General features: G+C 35.4%; 1 protein-coding gene across 1 annotated transcript in view; it reads left to right on the forward strand.

The window, feature by feature from the left end:
- Positions 1–18,644, forward strand: part of CFTR (CF transmembrane conductance regulator) — a gene marked incomplete at both ends in the record, with an annotated part of 166,451 nt that overhangs the window by 89,430 nt on the left and 58,377 nt on the right. Inside the window, 6 exons of the mRNA XM_080818680.1 lie at positions 1,431–1,525; positions 3,865–3,951; positions 5,662–6,391; positions 8,556–8,684; positions 16,584–16,621; positions 17,088–17,338. Of these exons, the coding sequence (XP_080674806.1) occupies positions 1,431–1,525; positions 3,865–3,951; positions 5,662–6,391; positions 8,556–8,684; positions 16,584–16,621; positions 17,088–17,338 (1,330 nt within the window). The remainder of the gene's footprint in view (positions 1–1,430; positions 1,526–3,864; positions 3,952–5,661; positions 6,392–8,555; positions 8,685–16,583; positions 16,622–17,087; positions 17,339–18,644) is intronic.

An 18,644-nucleotide genomic window follows, 5' to 3' on the forward strand; every position in this document is an offset into this window, starting at 1 on the left:
ATGCCTGCGTGGCCAGCTCTGCTGAGTCCTATTGTGTCTCCTCCAATATGTCAGCATTTTTTATCTCTGGCCTCTGGTCCCCCTTTGTCAGGAGTTTTGACTTTAACAGTGCGTCGTTAGGGGCAGTGGCTACCATGGTTCTAGCCTCCCGGAGCTGCCAAATAGTTTTTAATATAAATGAATATTTGTTTATTTACCTGCTTTGTGAGTTTAGAGTTTTGTTTAGGAAGTTCTATTTAATTTTCATAACGTGGACAACAGAAACCAATGAATTATAGAAGTAACCATTTTGACAATTTAAATATTGATAATGGTGGTAGGTCAAGGAGAGATGATGGATTGCCTCTAGATTGTGAAAGAAAAAGGAGAAAGTTTTTTTGTTTTTGTTTTTGGTTTTTTTTTTAGTAGAGGGAGAGAGAAGAAGGTGGTAACAAAAGAGAAGAGTAGATGTTTGGGGATGAGTAGAGCACAGGGAGAGCAACTTTTTTTTAACTAAAGGAAGAGTTCTACCTAACTTCTTCATGTCTCAGGATAACCTCATCTCTTCTAGAAAGCCTTCTTGGATTTTCTATTATAGGATACTTCTGTTGTCTATACAGTTAATTTGCCAATTAGTCATGTATTGTTTTGTAACTTATCTTAAAAGAATTAATTAAGTCATTGGGATGTTATTTAGCATTCTCCAGGACTATGGCTTGTCTTCCAATTTAGACTTAACAATGAGTGGGAGTCAAGGACTATTTTTTATAAATTCTAAACTTCTTTTACAATGCCTGGCATGGATATTGCATGGAGAAGGTCACTAGCTGGGAGTAAGGATGTTATGACCCATGTGGACAGTGGTGACAAGAGAGGCAGAGTTGATGACAGAAGACTTTGGATTGAGGTGCTAAGGATGGTGGGGAAGAAGACTGGTAGGTGGGCAAGAGTTGTATGGAAAGGAATGGCCCGTATCCTTGGCCACCCCTCAGTATGCTTAGGTACTATAGGGGATGTGAATAGTATTTTTAGTTTTTCTTGTTAGGAGGTTTATTCATGTTTGGAGATTTCCTTTTAAAAGAGTGAGTTTAATTTGGAAGGTAACGGCATTTTAGCATGTTAGCAGTATTTGAATTTGTGTAATAGACTTGTGGATAATATACACACATTTACATACCCATACATGTACATTAGTTTGCCTTTTGGTTTTTCCAAATCTTATTTCACGGTCATGAAGGACATTTTAAAAACTGAAGACAATTTTATTTCTAAAATTTCAGCCACATTCTGCGCAATTGAAGTGGATTTGAAATAATTGAGATGTGGTGTTTTAAGTTTCGGCTGTGGTTAGAGCAACAGTTTGATATATGACTGCATTTGAAGGAAAATGTACCTTTCAAGTTCAGAAACACACTAACAATTCCTCTCTAACTTTCTGTTTTTGATAATAGGACATCTCCAAGTTTGCAGAGAAGGACAATATCGTCCTTGGAGAAGGTGGAATCACATTGAGTGGAGGGCAGCGAGCAAGAATTTCCTTAGCAAGGTGAATATCCCATTATTGGTTCAGCGAGCATATGTTGTAAATATCATGCATGTAAAAATTATAGACATTTCTCTATTTTTTATATTCTGTTTCTGATTAGCAGGTTTTATGATTAGCAGGTTAAGAATCACCTTTAGGAACTATAGATAATGGCTTAGTATTCATATTTGATAAAGGTGATGGCTTTTTCAAATTGCATGCTCTTTGGCATCTCTACATTTATTTGCCTTATGCTATGATTTAGTACAAGTAGAAAACTCTGAGATTCTGCATAGCACAGGGAAAAAAGTGTGCTTTTGTTAAGTCTGTCACCGGACTTCTCATTTACCCCCACCCCATAAGGCACTCACCTGCTTTAAGCTTCTGTTTCTACTTCTTAGTTTATATGAACATACATTTTTTTGGCAAATGATGTCACTTGGCTTCAAGTCTGTAATCTTTAAGGGAAAATAAATAGGGTAAGCACATCTAACATTGTGGGGGACAGTGAAGTCCCTTGGTAGAGACAGTCTTAGTCTCTGCGTTTTGAGCTGTCAAAGAGAAGCACATAAAGTTAATTTGTGTCAAGGAGAAGGCTTTGTGGTTAAACTGTAACTTTCAGTTTAAAAAATTATTGGTAATATGAGAAGTCAAATATTCCTCCAGTTTTATTTGAATAGAATTCTTGTCACTGTGTTGCAAGGTTGTTAACAAGAAATCACATTGACTTATTGATATGTTGGCTCCTTTCTCCTACTTTCTCCTGCTTTCAAAGGCTGGAACAGTAAACCCACTGAGCACCTGCAATTGCCTGGTGTTGTTCTAGGTGGACTGTGTGTGTGAATGTATGTATGTGTAATTTTACTTAACTCTCATATTTCCCTGCAAAGAAAGAATTGTTCTCCCCACTTTGTGGAAGAGATCATCAGATAATTGAGGCTATTAGAGCTTCACTTGCCAAAAACTATACCAGGAAATCGTAGAGTCACAGTTTGAACCAGATCCTCTTGACTCTTGACATTAAACCATGACTTGATTTTGGGATTACTTGTGAAGTCATAAATCACTAGATATGGATAATTCACAGACAATATAATAGCTTCTACATAGTTAGAAATTGATTAATCTGGGAGCCAAAGGAAAACTTATCTTAAGCATTCCATTTCAAATTTAAGATAGGTTATATGGCTTCTAGGCATTTAACACAGAATTGAGTTTGTATCAATAAAAGTTTAAAATTTGGTTTTATTGTAAGATACACACAATTTGAGGTACTACTGAAAGTAATTATTTATTCTAATTCTGATTAGAATGTGTCATATGTTGTCCAGTTCTAGATGGTGAATGTATTGTTTCCATTTCTTGAGAAACTGTGGTCCTAAGTATGAAGGGGAGAGAGAAAAACTGAGTAGTGGAGGGGAAAGACCTTGAGGGTACATTTTGATAGGGGTCTTTTATCTAGCTCTTGCATGTTATCTTCAAAAATAATTTACACTGCAAAATTCTTTTAGATTTCACTGCCTTTTTGCCATTTCTGATTTTTTAAAATTACTTCTCTTGGTTACAAGCCGATTGAATACAATTTTTATAGAAAATACCAAGAATTATATGTAAACACTGAATCCTATGTGTGGGATAGGGGTAATGTCATTAACAACCCACACCTGAAAAATTTAAATGTTATGAAGATTTAGTCTCATTTCCGTTAATACGGGACTATACCTTCATTTTATTACTGTTCTAAGATACAGTTTGATGAAGATTTTACTTCCTTGTAATTTTTTTTAACTTAAAAAGTAAAACTGATATGGGTGTACATTTTTGTTATTTATCCTTCACTTGTTTGGAATTCTTACAAATATGGTGCAGAGATTGAAATTCTATGGAACAAAATACAATAGTAATATTACAGCTGCAAGAATTTTTTGGTAGGGGTCAAATTTACCTCTACTTCGGTGCTGCTATTTCGTTGTGGTCTCTGACATTTTACAGCATCAAAACAGTGTATCTTTTTCTTTGCTTTCCCACCAACATGCAAGATCTTTGAGGGCAGGGACTATGTAATTTTTACTATCGTATCCCCAGCACATAGCATGGTGCTTAGCTCTAAACAGATACTATTATTAAAAATATTATTTTTTAAGGTAATGTTTTAAATTGTGTGGTATTATGAGATTCAGTTTAACTTCTGCTAATTTATGCCACTTAATTTAGCAAAGCCACTTGAGTCATTCTTGGGATATTGTAAAAAACCACAAAAATCATTTGTGAATTACCTTTTTGATTCTTATTTAGAACTGTCTGTACTAAATGACAGGAAATATTTTAGTAATCTAATTTTATATCAATTTTCTTTTTAGAGCAGTATATAAAGATGCTGATTTATACCTATTAGACTCTCCTTTTGGATACCTGGATGTTTTAACAGAAAAAGAAATATTTGAAAGGTATGTTCTTTGAATAACTTATAATGCTCATGCTAAAAGACAAGAAAGAACAACTATACCATCAGAGACTGCATTTTACTCTTGAGAATCATGGCCACCATTGTAACTCATTGTGGCAGAAAGACTCATAGCACTTACTCAAATCCGATCTTCCCTTTATAGTCAAAATTCAAGATCACTAACCTTTTCTGACCACCTCATGGTAAATCAATTTCTTCCATTGCTATTGTTACAACAATCATTATCTATGTAGTTTTTGCATTATTATTACCTTATGGCATCTGTTATTTTAATTGGTTATTGTACTTAACGTTTTTACTTTTCTGTGTTAGTGTTTTAGTCTATCTTCTCCTTAAATAGGATATTTCTTAAGAAACTAAACAAGCTGAATGTTTTAATGCAGGTGACTGCTCAGACTCTTCATCTACCTTGATACCTCCTACAGAATTTCTTCCTTAGTCACAGGAAACTAGGGACTTACATTTCATGGGAGCTCCCACTGGGGTTCAACATATGTAAAATTACTAAGAGGAACAGTTTGTTATATGACTTGATTTCAGCTTCAGAATGATTTCATGAACTCTAAAGTAGTTTATTAGGAGAATTATTACAATACTCTTCTGAAATAAGTATTTTAAGCAATAAGGATATAGAGGTGTATGTACGTATAAAATGGTTTGATTACCCCTAGAACACCTTTCCTGGAATTTAAATTTAATACCTAAGATTTTACAATCTTATGAGTGTGATAAGTAACTCCTTACTAATATAAACCTTGTTAGCTATATTAGTATGTTAAAGTATAATCTCGTATAACTTCTTTCATTCTTTCTTTCAAGATTTTATTTATTTTGTTTATTATTTTATTTGAGAGAAGCTGGGATGAGCATGGGGGAGAGGGGCAGGAAGAGGAGGAGTAGCAGATACCCCACTGAGCAGGGAGCCCAAAACAGGGCTAGATCCCAGGACCCTGGGATCGTCACCTGATCTGAAGTCAGATCAAATCTGACTGAGTGACCCAGGTGCCTCTAGAATGATGCTTCTTTCTATACAATATATAATGTCTTAATGTCAAAAAGAAACTGGTCTCCTTAGATGGTTCTAGTCAGGATTTACTTTTAAACTAAAAGGAAATTTTGTTAGAGGAGGGTCAAATTTATTATTAAATTCTCAGGTTTATTATTATTTTTTAATAAATCAGATTAGTCTTGATATTATCTCTTGAGAACTAAATTTGTAGCCAACTTAAAATGTAAAAGGAAATTAATAGAAAATGTAAAGAATGTGAAAGCTCTGACATCTTAAAAGACACAGAAATATAGACCCCCAGGGATCTTTAAAGGTTATCTAACAGTTCTCTCATTTTTTAGATGAACAAACCAAGACCCAGAGGATAACCAATTTGCTCAAATCCAACATTTATCTAATATCAGATTTTAATTTCACTCTAGATCTGTTAAACACTCAACTTTAGGGTATAGTATACTGTAATAGTTCAGTAATAATATAGTTCATGCTATACTAATTCAAAAGGTACCAAATTAATTGCTATTATTTACTTTTAGAATTATTTTAAGTATAATAATGACTTTGTATGATAGCCATTTTACACAAGAATACATTAATAAAATGTTAGAATGCAATACAAAGACTTGTAATAAAGTGTTTATATAATTGATATCTTGTTTATATCTTTTTGTATTCTTAAAGCTGTGTCTGTAAATTGATGGCTAACAAAACTAGGATTTTGGTCACTTCTAAAATGGAACATTTAAAGAAAGCTGACAAAATATTAATTTTACATGAAGGTAGCTGCTATTTTTATGGGACATTTTCTGAATTACAAAATCTACGGCCCGACTTCAGCTCCAAGCTCATGGGATTTGATTCTTTTGACCAGTTTAGTGCAGAAAGAAGAAATTCAATCATAACTGAGACTTTACGGCGTTTTTCATTAGAAGGAGATGCGGCTGTCTCCTGGAATGAAACAAAAAAGCAATCTTTTAAACAGACTGGAGAGTTTGGTGAAAAAAGAAAGAACTCTATTCTTAATCCAATCAATTCTATCAGAAAATTTTCAGTTGTACAGAAGACTCCATTACAAATGAATGGCATTGAAGAAGATTCCGATGAGCCCTTAGAGAGAAGGCTGTCCTTGGTTCCTGATGGTGCTGAGCAAGGAGAGGCCATCCTGCCTCGAAGCAACATGATCAACACTGGCCCCACGTTGCAGAGACAACGAAGGCAGTCTGTTCTGAATCTGATGACGTGCTCCCCAGGGAACCAAGGTCAAAGCTTTCACGGAAGGACAGCCTCATCCACACGTAAAATGTCGCTGGCCCCTCAGGCAAACTTAACTGAAATGGATATATATTCAAGACGGTTATCTCAGGATAGTGGCTTGGAAATCAGTGAGGAAATTAATGAAGAAGATTTAAAGGTATGTGTAAATGATCAGTGGTTTTGTGTTTGTCACTGAGTGCAACTGAGTGAAATACAGTATATAATATGATATAAAACTTACTCAAATTATGGGCTGAAGATGAGGATTATTTTGAGAGTCAGAAAGTCCGGAGTCCACGAATTATGTAAGCAACTTCAAAATGTACAAGAATAAACTATTTCCTTTGGCAACGGATATGTCTCTTCCCGTAAAATGTATTGAAAGGGCTAGTGTTGGGTCCTTGAGTAGGGCAGTGATAATAATAATTATAAATTTAGTAAATTATAAATTATTATAAATCTGCTTTGTTACCACCTTAAAACCTCTGTGGAAAGAAGTGGAGTATAAATAAATATATAAACAAATAGCAGCTTCAGCTATTTAGAGGCCAAGGAGTATTTGGTATGGAGGTAACCTGTGTAAGGCATATAAGCATCTAGTCTCTCAGTTATACATTTGTGTGGGCTTCTTTTTATCTTTTAAATTTGCTTTATAAGGTGGCTCTCTGGACAGGTTTCTCTTAAAGAAGTTGTATGAAACTCAATGTATGTTAGTGCCAACCTTCAGATAGAAAGTCTTCTGTATTAAGTTTTGAAGAATAAAATGCTTTTTTTCTTCAAATAGGAGGCAACATAAAAGGGGAGGGTTTTTGTTTATTGTGGTTTTTGTTTGTTTGTTTGTTTTGTTTTTGTTTTTCCTAGAAAAGTTCCTCAAGTGCCTTGCATGAATTGGGCAGCATTGTAATGAATTGACCTGTTTTGTTTTTTTTTTTAAGATTTTATTTATTTATTTGACAGATCACAAGTAGGCAGAGAGGCAGGCAGAGAGAGAGGAGAAAGCAGGCTCCCTGCGGAGCAGAGAGCCCGATGCGGGGCTCGATCCCAGGACCCTGGGATCATGACCTGAGCCAAAGGCAGAGGCTTTAACCCACTGAGCCACCCAGGCGCCCCTGAATTGACCTGTTTTAATAGCATAGATCATTTAAGAGTAGTATGACCTTTGGCAAGGCACAAGTCATTTGACATCTTTGGGCCCAAATTTCCTGCTCTGTAAAATGAGAGAACAGAACAGATGATTTCTAAATTGCATGATTTCAGTATTTCTACAATTTTACAAAGGGTTCCTAAGGGATGGTTTATCTGTATGGTTTTAATTTCAATCTGAATGAAATCTCTCAAACCAGAACTATGAATTTCATTGTAAAGAATGATCTCTTTAACTGTTAACAGTATTTACTGATTGCTTCTGTGCCAGGCAGGTTAGATTTAGTCCTCACCACTATCCCAGGAGGTATGTATGTATCCTTAACCTCGTTTACAGACAAAAAAAAAATGAAGTTTGGAGAAGTCCAGCTGCCTAAATTCAGGAAGCTCCTAGGAAGTCAGTGGTGGAGTTCAGATTCAAATCCAGGCTTGTTCACTTCTAGAAATTTTTACTTTGAATCGGTGTGCTGTATTCCAATTTCACAGAACCTCTCTGAGCTTCTGAGGCTGCTTTTATGAATTTTGTTGACTTCATAAGAAAACAAAAGTATCTTTTCCCTTGGGAATATCTGGGCTTGCTCTTTTTCAGATTTCGGAAACACATCTACCAAAGGACAGATAAAAACTTCAGGGAAATATGCTGAAGATTAGAATTATATAACTTAAGTCATATCTGGAAAGAGAGATAATCCCAGCTCCTGAGGAACATGCAGACATAAGCTGGCCTTCACTTCTCTAGGCAGACCTCTGTAGCCAGCAAAATTCCAAACTATATTTGTCCACAGAGCCCTGAAGAAATGGGTTAAATCAAGGAGAGTTCTAGGCAACTTCAGCTTGATGGTACTATTTATTTGATAAAAGGTGTGATGTCACTGTTAAACATTAAAATGGTAAAAATTGTCCAAAATCAATACAGTTGTATCATCAGTGACTTACTTCCAGAATTTTGAAAAATTCCAGCATTTCTCATTTTTCAAAAAGTTGTGTTCTTCTAGTGGACATTATAGTGGCTATAGAGTGACATCACACAGGTCATTTGTAATGGTTCGTATTTAATGAAACTCATTAGCTTCAAATACCAGTGTTCCTTTATTTCCACACATTCATTCCAAATAAAACCACAATGGTGGTGTGAAACTCTGTTTTCTCCCTGTAATAACCATGATTCTCTTTGTTAGGAGTGCTTTTTTGACGATGTTGAAAGCATACCACCAGTGACGACATGGAACACATACCTTCGATATGTTACTATCCACAAGAACTTAGTTTTTGTGCTAATTTGGTGCTTAGTTATTTTTCTGGCTGAGGTAAGAATTTTCTGTTGTAAAATATTACTATGATTTAAAGTTACAATCTCTTAAGAAGAGATTGGGGGGCACGTGGGTGGCTCAGGGGGTTAAAGCCTCTGCCCTTGGCTCAGGTCATGATCTCAGGGTCCTGGGATTGAGTCCCCCATCGGCTCTCTGGTCAGTGGGGAACCTGCTTCCCCCTCTCTCTCTGCCTGCCTCTCTGCCTGCTTGTGATCTCTCTCTCTGTCAAATAAATAAATAAAATATTTTTTTTAAAAAAAGAAAAGATTGGAAGGATATATACATATATATGCATATATAATGTGTACCTATCTACACATAGATATAAGTATATGGGTATATTTATAATTTTATATTATAATATGTATAGTTTCATATAGTTGTTCTGTGCTATTTTACTGTTTCATATATAGCATATAAAATATATTTAAATCATCTAGTTAAAGAGCTTTTAGTAGAGCTTCAAAACCTCTAAGTAGAATGCCTTTATATGGATTGAAATTAAACAGTGAAAATTATTCTTTACTCAATTTTAAGTTCACTTGACTATACATATTCCATTATTGAATATGCAAGTAATGAATTATCATCTTTAAATTACTATCTTCACAAATTGAAATAAATATGTATTAATGGCTTAGTAACCATTTTAAGTAATCCTTTCAGAGATCCACATCATGTCCTTGCTTATAGAATTTGTCTGTCTTTGGTGCCACCATCTTGGTCTCTTTTTACACCCTTGCTGTCTGTCGCATCACCAGATTAAAACAACAAGGGAGGGAAGTGCCAAGAGCATAGTAGGGGCTGCAAGTACAGTACACAACCATGTAAGAGGTTCTTGAAGCTGGATGGTGGCTGAGTCTTCTCTCTAGATGAGGAGAAGCCATCAAAATACCAGAAGGAGCCTGGCGGAGAATGTCTGTGGGTGAAGTGGCTTGGAGGCTGAATGGAGAGCATTTGCCCTCCAGTTGTCTGATGGGGCCAAGGGAAATGCGACACCAACCAAGGACTTGCTGTGAGGGAAGTTGGGAGCAGTTTTGCTAAATCTTTTTGTTTATTGAGCTAAGATAGAAATCCAGATTTTTTTTCTGTGAAGTCTTCCCATTTTTTAAATGTAGATAGTTGATTAAGTAAAAACAAGCAAATGAGCGCTAAATGAGTTCAACAAACACACATGTGGGTTGGATTCAGCCTGTGAGTGACTAGTTGCCCTAGATATTTTTCCCAGGGGACACCGCTGGATGCGCCCTAATATACAAGCTAAATCTATGAAGTCCCATACTGCCTTCAGGGAAGAAATGACCGAGGTGAAGAACTGCCTCTCCTTAGACAGTGTAAATATATATGTAACTGAAAACCAATTTTATAGCTACAGGTGTTTTCCTATTGTTGGGATGTTTCTAACCTCAGTAATGAGGTCCACATAGAATATCAACACTTCTCCCTGATCAACTAAATATCAAAAGGTATATATATAGCAAAAAGTTGTAGATACTTTTTTTTTTACTGGTAAACCATCAGTTTCCATTTATTCCTTAAGTTCTGGTGATACCTCTTCTTTTGTAAATTAAGACACCAGATGGAGGTTTGCTGTGAGTTGTTGTGTAGTACAGTACCAACTGTGGTATTGCATGCTCTTGGCCGTGACCTCAGTCTGTCTTGTTACACTATGAAATGGAGCAAGGTAGTTAATCACTCTGAGCCTCAATATCCTCATCTACAAAATGGAGATTGTAATAGTACCAATTTCCTAGGTCATGTTTGTGAGTTAAGACACATCATGGATGTAAAGCACTTAATATAGGGCTTGGCACATGGTGAGCAATGCTGGTTGCTGCTCTCACTGACATCCTTAACGTCATACCATTATTATAAAGCTCAAGATAGTCTGAGGTGGGCAAGTCCATAACTGAGATATAATGAAAGTTTCAATAATCCGATTTATACTCTAATAAAAATATGGGGTTGGGTAATTTGACACTCTCGCATGAGTCAAAAATTGCTTTGAAATGTATTTTAAATTTACCTCATTAATCTCTGCTAGTCATGCCTAATGACCAGCACTAATGTGAATGAAACCTAGTCTTGTGTCACATTTAATCTCAAACCAGCCCTTTGTAACTGTTAATGATTTAAATCTCTGCATTGAAAGGTCACATTTCTTGATTGTCCCCAATTTATAGAGTTACGTAAGAAAAAATGGTCCTCTCTGAATATGGTGATGATTTATGTTAATTTACAGGATCTTTGTCCTACCCGGCTCCGTAGAGTTAAGCATATGCTCCTTTCAAAATGGTGTATAATTAATTAACTAATTAGTGATTGAGGATTGCATACAATACTACTAGCTCATTTAATCATGAAGACAGTGACCCTTTGTCTTTAAGTTAGAAACTAAATTACAAGAGAGAATGTAAATGATTAGTGGAGCCCTCACAGTTATTGCCAGAAAAAATGTCTTTTTAATGGACAAAAGACATTGATAATGCCATTTTCTAGACAAGAAATGATATACTATGGTAAGGTTTTTTGGCCAATATCCTGGGGGCATTGCCAATAAAGTGGCTGTCAAAATTTTGATTAACAAATCTTGGTGATAGTAGACAAACAATTGTTTTAATGATGTGCACAGCTATATAGCTAAACACTGATGTTCACAATTATGTCACCTTCTTTGAGTCAAAATTTACATGGTTCTTCTTTTAGATTAAACTTCTCTCTTAATACCAGTGTGCCCCTTTCTCATTACCATTGACATATCTCTTCAGTATGCATCATGGTGCAGGTACTAACCCCAGAAGATAGCTTAGTTCTTTTAAACCTTGTTTAGAGCCTCATACTCATCATGATCAGAAAACCTGAAGAAAGGTTAAGATACATTTCTTCCTTGATGACAGTAATTTATCCATTTTTAGTTTTCATAGATACCATACTTCAATTTAGATTTTATGATTTTATAGAGTTGGTTCCAAATGTTTCCCTTTCTTATTTCTTCAAAGCATGAAACTGAAAAAATTAGTTTGATTTATGCAGTTTATTATCACATATCATTAATGTGTTATTTTGATAAGGGAGTCAATCTACCTTTATATTTTTATATGATTTTTTTCTACTGCAAAGCAATATTTTCTGTAAGTTCTTTGATATTAGCACCAAGGGCATAGGCTATAAAATTTCTTTCTTTTTAAAAGATTTTATTTATTTACTAGAGAGACAAAGAGGCAGAGAAGGGGATGAGTGGGGGAGGGCAGTGGGAGAGAGAGAGAGGGAGAAACAGACTGCCCGAAGAGCAAGGAGCCCGACATGGGGCTGAATCCCTGGACCCTGGGATCATGACCTGGATGGTAGGCAACCATTTAACTAACTGAGCCACCCAGGTACCCCAGGCTATAAGATTTCTATCATTTTGGGCTTTCTAGTGCTTCTGCTTGACAGTACTCACTGACTAGGTAGAGAAATACAAAGAAGAGTAGGAGACAGTTTCCTGCTGCTTCTTAAAATAACCAGAGGGGATTGTTGACTGGAGTATCTTAAGATCCTAAGCTTAGTATTTTCATTCTGTAATTTTTTTTTCTTTTAAGATTTTATTTATTTATTTGACAGACAGAGATCACAAGTAGGCAGAGAGGCAGGCAGAGAGAGAGAGAGGAGGAAGCAGGCTCTCCGCTGAGCAGAGAGCCCAATGAGGGGCTCAATCCCAGGATACTGGGATCATGACCTGAACTGAAGGCAGAGGCTTTAACCCACTGAGCCACCCATGAGCCCCTTCATTCTGTAATTTTTAAGAAATGTGCCAGAGTACTGGTGTATCCTATTCTTTTATGATTTATCTTCTCTTTGTTAAGAAGGAAGCCCTGAATAGCCTTATATTACTAGTAAAATAGACATGTAATATACATTCATAGTACTTCTGCTGTAACTGATTAATAATAATCCTTTTAATGCAGCTTTACTTAGCATGGATCTACGTTTTGGGGCATGATTTGAAAAGGTGTCACTTTGCTACTACTGCCTGCCATTCATGCAGCCATTTACTCCTTCAACGCATATTTCTTTCAATGTGTTATACAATTCTGTGTTTATAGTGTGTGCTGTGTGGATAGTGAACAAAATAGAACTCATGGGTGGAATGCACTAATGCACTGATGTGCATTATGTTAGCTGAACACTTATAATGCTGTGCTCCTTTGGTAACAACTCAGAATAACAGTTGTACTTTAATAGGTATTCATTTACGTACAGATCTCATTGTGTGATTTAGGAGTAGATCTGAATCCTGTGTATATAAAAACTTGTAGAATAAATTGGTTTGGATTCTTTAACTTTACCCTACATTACATGACATGTAATCTGCTTTTTCAAATGTGGTTTTGTTTTTTTTTTTTTTTAAGATTTATTTATTTATTTCAGAGAGAGAGAGGAAGAGCATTGTTGGGGGCAGAGGGAGAGGGAGAGAGGGAATCTCAAGCAGACTCCCCACTGAGCACAGAGCCTGAGGCAGACTCAGTCCCACAATCCTGAGATTATGACTAGTTAGATGCTCGACGAGCTGAGCCACCTAGGGGCCCCAATACTGGCTACTTCTTTTTCATCTTGGGGTCATTTGCACAGTTCATGAATCATCATCTTGATAATCCATGGTGCAGTCCTCAGAGATGCCATCATCAGATTTTGAGTGCAGAGATGCCATCATCGGATTATTACATGGATATGTAATAAATACTGTCTACAGCCCTATAATTATTATAATCTATACATGCATTGTCCAGTGCAGTAGCCACCAGCAATATATAAATTTTCAATGAAATTAAGTAAAATAAAATGAAATTTAAAATTCAGTTTCTTGGTCACATATATACTAGCCACATTTCCAGTGATCAAGTGTCTCATGTGGTAAGTGGCAACAAAATTGAACAATGCAGATATAGTAGAAATCATTGTAGAAATTTCTTTTGGACTTTGCTGTTTTAGATCGTACTGTTTCCTAGGTGATACGGATTGAAGTTTAAATCCCTTAAAAAAAATAATAAAGGCATTTTGCTTTTCCTTTTTATCGACCCAGGACTCTCACTCTATCATAAGCTGCATGAACTTGAAACATTTTGAAATGAAATGATAGAAATTGCTTAATCAATTGTTTCTATTATGCCCCAAATATTTGTACTTATATAATTATATCAAGTCCTTGGAAGTGTTTTTGTTTCAGTCAATAAAAGTAGTTTGGAGTGGAAGTTCTGTATCTTTATCTACTAGTGGTCTCTATTCACAACAGCCAGGAACTAACTTTATATTATGTTGACTAGACCAGTTCTTTGGAAAACCGCTTTGTTTATTGTTCATCACTAAATATTATAAAATATTTGTTTCTGGGACTTATCCTTATCCCAAGAATGTTGGCAATGCCAGAAATATTGACACTCCTTTAATTGGAACAAAGAGGGGCTATCATAACCAAAGAGTGACTCAGAAGTATACCCTTACCTAGGTTCTTGAGTGATTTTATTTGTCTTAGGAAATAGGAAAGCATTTGTACTGGAACACAGACTTTTGAAATAGCCAGATTATTGCCTTTTTTCTTGTCAATTTGAATTTTCTTAAGTTTCAAGGAAACAGGAATTATTTTTTTCTCTTCTTCACTAATGCAGTGCATGGAGGCTATATGTACAATGAAAAAAGTAAGAAAGTAAGAATGGTAACATTAGATTTTTCATTATTATACTCCTGGTCATGTGAATTAAACTACAACTTATACACCTCTTTTTTTTTTTTTACGATTTTATTTATTTATTTGAGAGGGAGATAGAGGTAGTGACAGAGATAATGAGAGAGAGAGAGCACGAGTTGGGAGGAGACAGAGAGGGAGCCCGATGTGGGGGCTGGATCCCAGGACCCTGGGATCATGACCTGAGCCAAAGACAGATGCTTAACTGACTGCGCCACCCAGGCACCCTATACACCTCTTTAAAATACAGAACTTTATAGCATAATTTCTTAGTTAATCCCAAATGTTCTCTATACATTTTTATATAGTACTGTTAGATACTTTGAGTATGAAAGAACACTTGAGACTTCTTATACCAAGAATATTTGTTCCTTCTCTATTAATTTTTATGTAGTATTAATTTTCAGATTATTTTACTCACAGTTTCTTGGTTTTTTGCTATTAGGTCTTTGGTAAAGTTAGTTTTGGGAGAATTGTATAATCATAGTCATTTCTAGTATCACAATTGTGATGGCATTAGCAGAAGGTTGTCCAGAGGGTTTAGGAGAATAGAATAGCAAATTGAAATAGAACTGAGTGCAGATCTCTTAAATATTGAAGGAGCTGAAAACATCATAGTTGTTAAAAAAATTTTATTTTTTCAGTTATGGTATAGAATATTTATTCCTTAGACAAAAGCTTCCACCTTGGGAAAGTCTGAGTAGTACTAGTTAGTGTATATTTTCACCTAAAGTGGATGTTTTGTCTTTATAATAAACTGAATTTATAATAAACTGAATTTTCATACTGTTGAGACTTTTTTTTTTGGATGAATGTTCTTTTTGTAATTTTAATTTGTTTGTTTTTAAGTTTTTATCTTAATCATCCAGTGTTCATCGCAAGTGCACTCCTTAATCCCCATCACCTATTTCATCCATCCCCCCATCTGCCTCTCCTCTGGTCACCGTTGGTTTGTTCTCTGTAGTTAAGAGTCTGTTTCTTGGTTTGTTTCTCTCCTTTTTTCCCCTTTGCTCATTTTTTTTGTTTCTTAAATTCCACAAATGAGTGAAATCCTATGGTATTTGTCTTTCTCTAACTTCACTTAGCATTATACTCTCTGGTTCCTTCCATGCCATTGCAAATGGCAAGATTTCATTCTTTTTTATGACTAAATAATATTCCCTGTGTGTGTGTGTGTGTGTACACCACATCTTCTTTATCTGTTCATCAGTCAGTGGACACTTGCGTGGCTTCCATATCTTGGCCATTATATTTAACACTGCTGTAATCATATAGGTACATGTATCCCTTTGAATCAGGGTTTTTGTATTCTTTGGGTAAATATCCAGTAGGGCAATCAATGGATTATAGGGTAGTTCTATTTTTAACTTTTTCAGGAACCTCTATACTGTTTCCCACAGTGGCTGTTTGCATTCCCAGTTTTCATTCCCACCAACAGTGCATGAGGCTTCCTTTTTGTCCACATCCTTGCCAACACCTGTTATTTCTTGTGTTATTGATTTTAGCCATTCTAATGGGTGTGAGGTAATATCTCATTGTGGTTTTGATTTACATTTCCCTAATGATAAGTGATGATGAACATCTTTTCATGTGTCTGTTGGCCACCTGGATGTCTGTTCATATCTTCTGATGATTTTTAAATGGTATTTTTTGTTCTGGGATGTTGAGTTTTATAAGTTCTTGAAATATTTTAGATGCACTGTTGAGACTTTTAATTAATTTTCATAAATATTTATATATTTTCTGATAATTGGTTTCATAAGAATTAGTCCCTCATCCATTGCAATAAATGAAATTATTTATGACAACTAACTAAATAAATGATCTGCCAGTAGGTTATTAGTCTCTTTATAAGGAACAAAGTTTATTATTTAAATAATTTAACTATAATCTTAGCTCCTCTGCGAGATTCCGTGAATAGTTCCTGTTGAATGATGGAGAGAAAAGGCAAAGTATTTAATACAGTAAAATTTGAATTCTATTAACTTAACATGTTTTCACCACAAATAATAGTTTCTAGAACAATTATTGCAGCTGCTAGACCCAGGAAAGCGAAGCAAAGGAAAATGAAATTGTGTGTATTTTGCTGTTGGTGGTGGTAGCATTAGAGGTGGGTACGTGAGGAATAGATAGAGACGTTGGAAGAAAATCAAGTGTGTATTGTTTTATTCCAGGTGGCTATTTCTTTGGTTGTGTTGTGGCTACTTAAAAAGTGAGTATTCCATGTCTTATTGCAGATTATATTTTGGCTCTATTGATTATATGGGTCTTATTAAATACTGTAATATCCATGGTACTTCATTTCCCCATAGTATTATAAAAATGGAAAATTAAGTTCTTTTGTTTAAAATTGTGAGCATATGCAGTTTCGGCAGCTGTTTGCCAGTTCCCAAAGGATTTAGCTATGTTCAGCTTCCATAAAGTGCAATATAGATTTTGAAAGGGGCATTTTACATTTAGTATTTTCTCAGACTGATTAGTAACGGTCAATTTTATGTTTCAATGGTGAAAAAATGTACTCTACTTCATTGCAATAGTAAGTCCTTGAGATCAAAGGCATAACGCCTGCTAATGAAATATGTGTGTTTCTTCAGACTCAAGTTCAATTTTATCTACATGTATTGGAAATTCAGTGGGTGAGTTTGGATGCCAAGTAATGATTTCTTTTTGCTTTGCAGAACAGCTTCTCAAGACAAAGGGAATAGTACACAGAGCATAAATAGCAGTTACGCAGTGATCTTCACCAGTACCAGCGCATATTATGTTTTTTATATTTATGTGGGAGTAGCGGACACTTTGCTTGCACTGGGATTCTTCAGAGGTTTACCACTGGTGCATACTTTAATCACAGTGTCGAAAATTTTACACCACAAGATGTTACATGCTGTTCTTCAAGCACCTATGTCAACCCTCAACGCATTGAAAGCAGGTATTTGACTAGGTATACAAAATGATACTGCTGATCCACAATCAGAAGGTCCTATGATTTCATTGGTTTTCTAGCAGCAACATTGACTTTTGATGGAAACATCTTCCTTCTGACTGGCACGCACATTTCTTAGATGATGTAGGCTACAAGACATTGCTGCTCCTCGTGTTTCTGTCTTAGCTAAACATGTTGCTGATGGGAGTGTAGCATCAGAAACAGGCCTTCTGGGTTAGTTGTCCTTCTCGATTCAGATATTTGGTCTAGCCCCATTTTCAGGTATCTTGTTGTCAATGTATAGTATTATTTAAAAGAAAAGATTTGAAGTGACCAAGGAAAATATAAAATTCTTTTACTAATGAAGTCTTTTGATGAGGTAGAATAATCTAGTTTCATGTAACTGTTAAAAGATGATCAAATAAATTTGCTCTAAGGTTTTCTTTTTTCTTTCTTTCTTTTGGTGGAAGTGGAAGAATAAATCCAGAACATATTTTTAAAATATTTTTTGACACCGCTATAGAGGTTGGTAAAAGGGCAAAAGCTTGCCCTGTAAGATAAATAAGGTCTGAAGAGCTAATCTATAATTTGTTGACTATAATTGAAAACACTATGTAATATAACTGGAATTTACTAAGAGAGTAAAACTTAAATGTTCTCACACACACACAAAAAAAGTAAATATGAGAGATTATGGGGAACTTACTTTGTGTGGCATTAAATATTAAACTAAGAATTTTGGACTTTATCATGCAGTTAATGAGAGGGTTGGATGATAAGATTCAATATCACTTACTTTGTACTGTATGATGTTTTATCTAATTGTGTCTTTAACTGCACCTAGACAATGAATTCCTTAAGGGCAAGGAGCATGGCTTATTCACCTGTTATCTTAGTGCCTAGCATTATGCCTGGCATATAGTACACACTACATATTTTTTGTTCATTGAAGGGAAACATTATCAGATTTATAAACATGAGTCTGGAATTCAGAAGACAGGCTGAAGCTTAGATTGCCAGTAAAGAGGATGGAAAGAGAGAACATGACAAAGAAGGTTTACATAACAGGCAGGCAGAAATTAAGAGTAACTATGGGTTCTGCTTAGGTATGTCAGAAAGGTGTAGAAGTCAGAGGAGAGGGAGAGCCACACATTATGGAATAGAGATGTACGGGAATAGTGATAGCATATCTAGTAAATTATCATTAAATTCAAGCTTGCAAGTGTGAGATGGTAGTAGTAGGATAAATCTTACCTCAGTCTGCATTTTATGAGGTTTTAAAAGTAGGAGACCATAAGTCAAGCACAGTTGC

This window comes from Martes martes (genome assembly GCF_963455335.1).
Source record: "Martes martes genome assembly, chromosome: 11".
Classification (NCBI taxonomy): Eukaryota; Metazoa; Chordata; class Mammalia; order Carnivora; family Mustelidae; genus Martes; species Martes martes.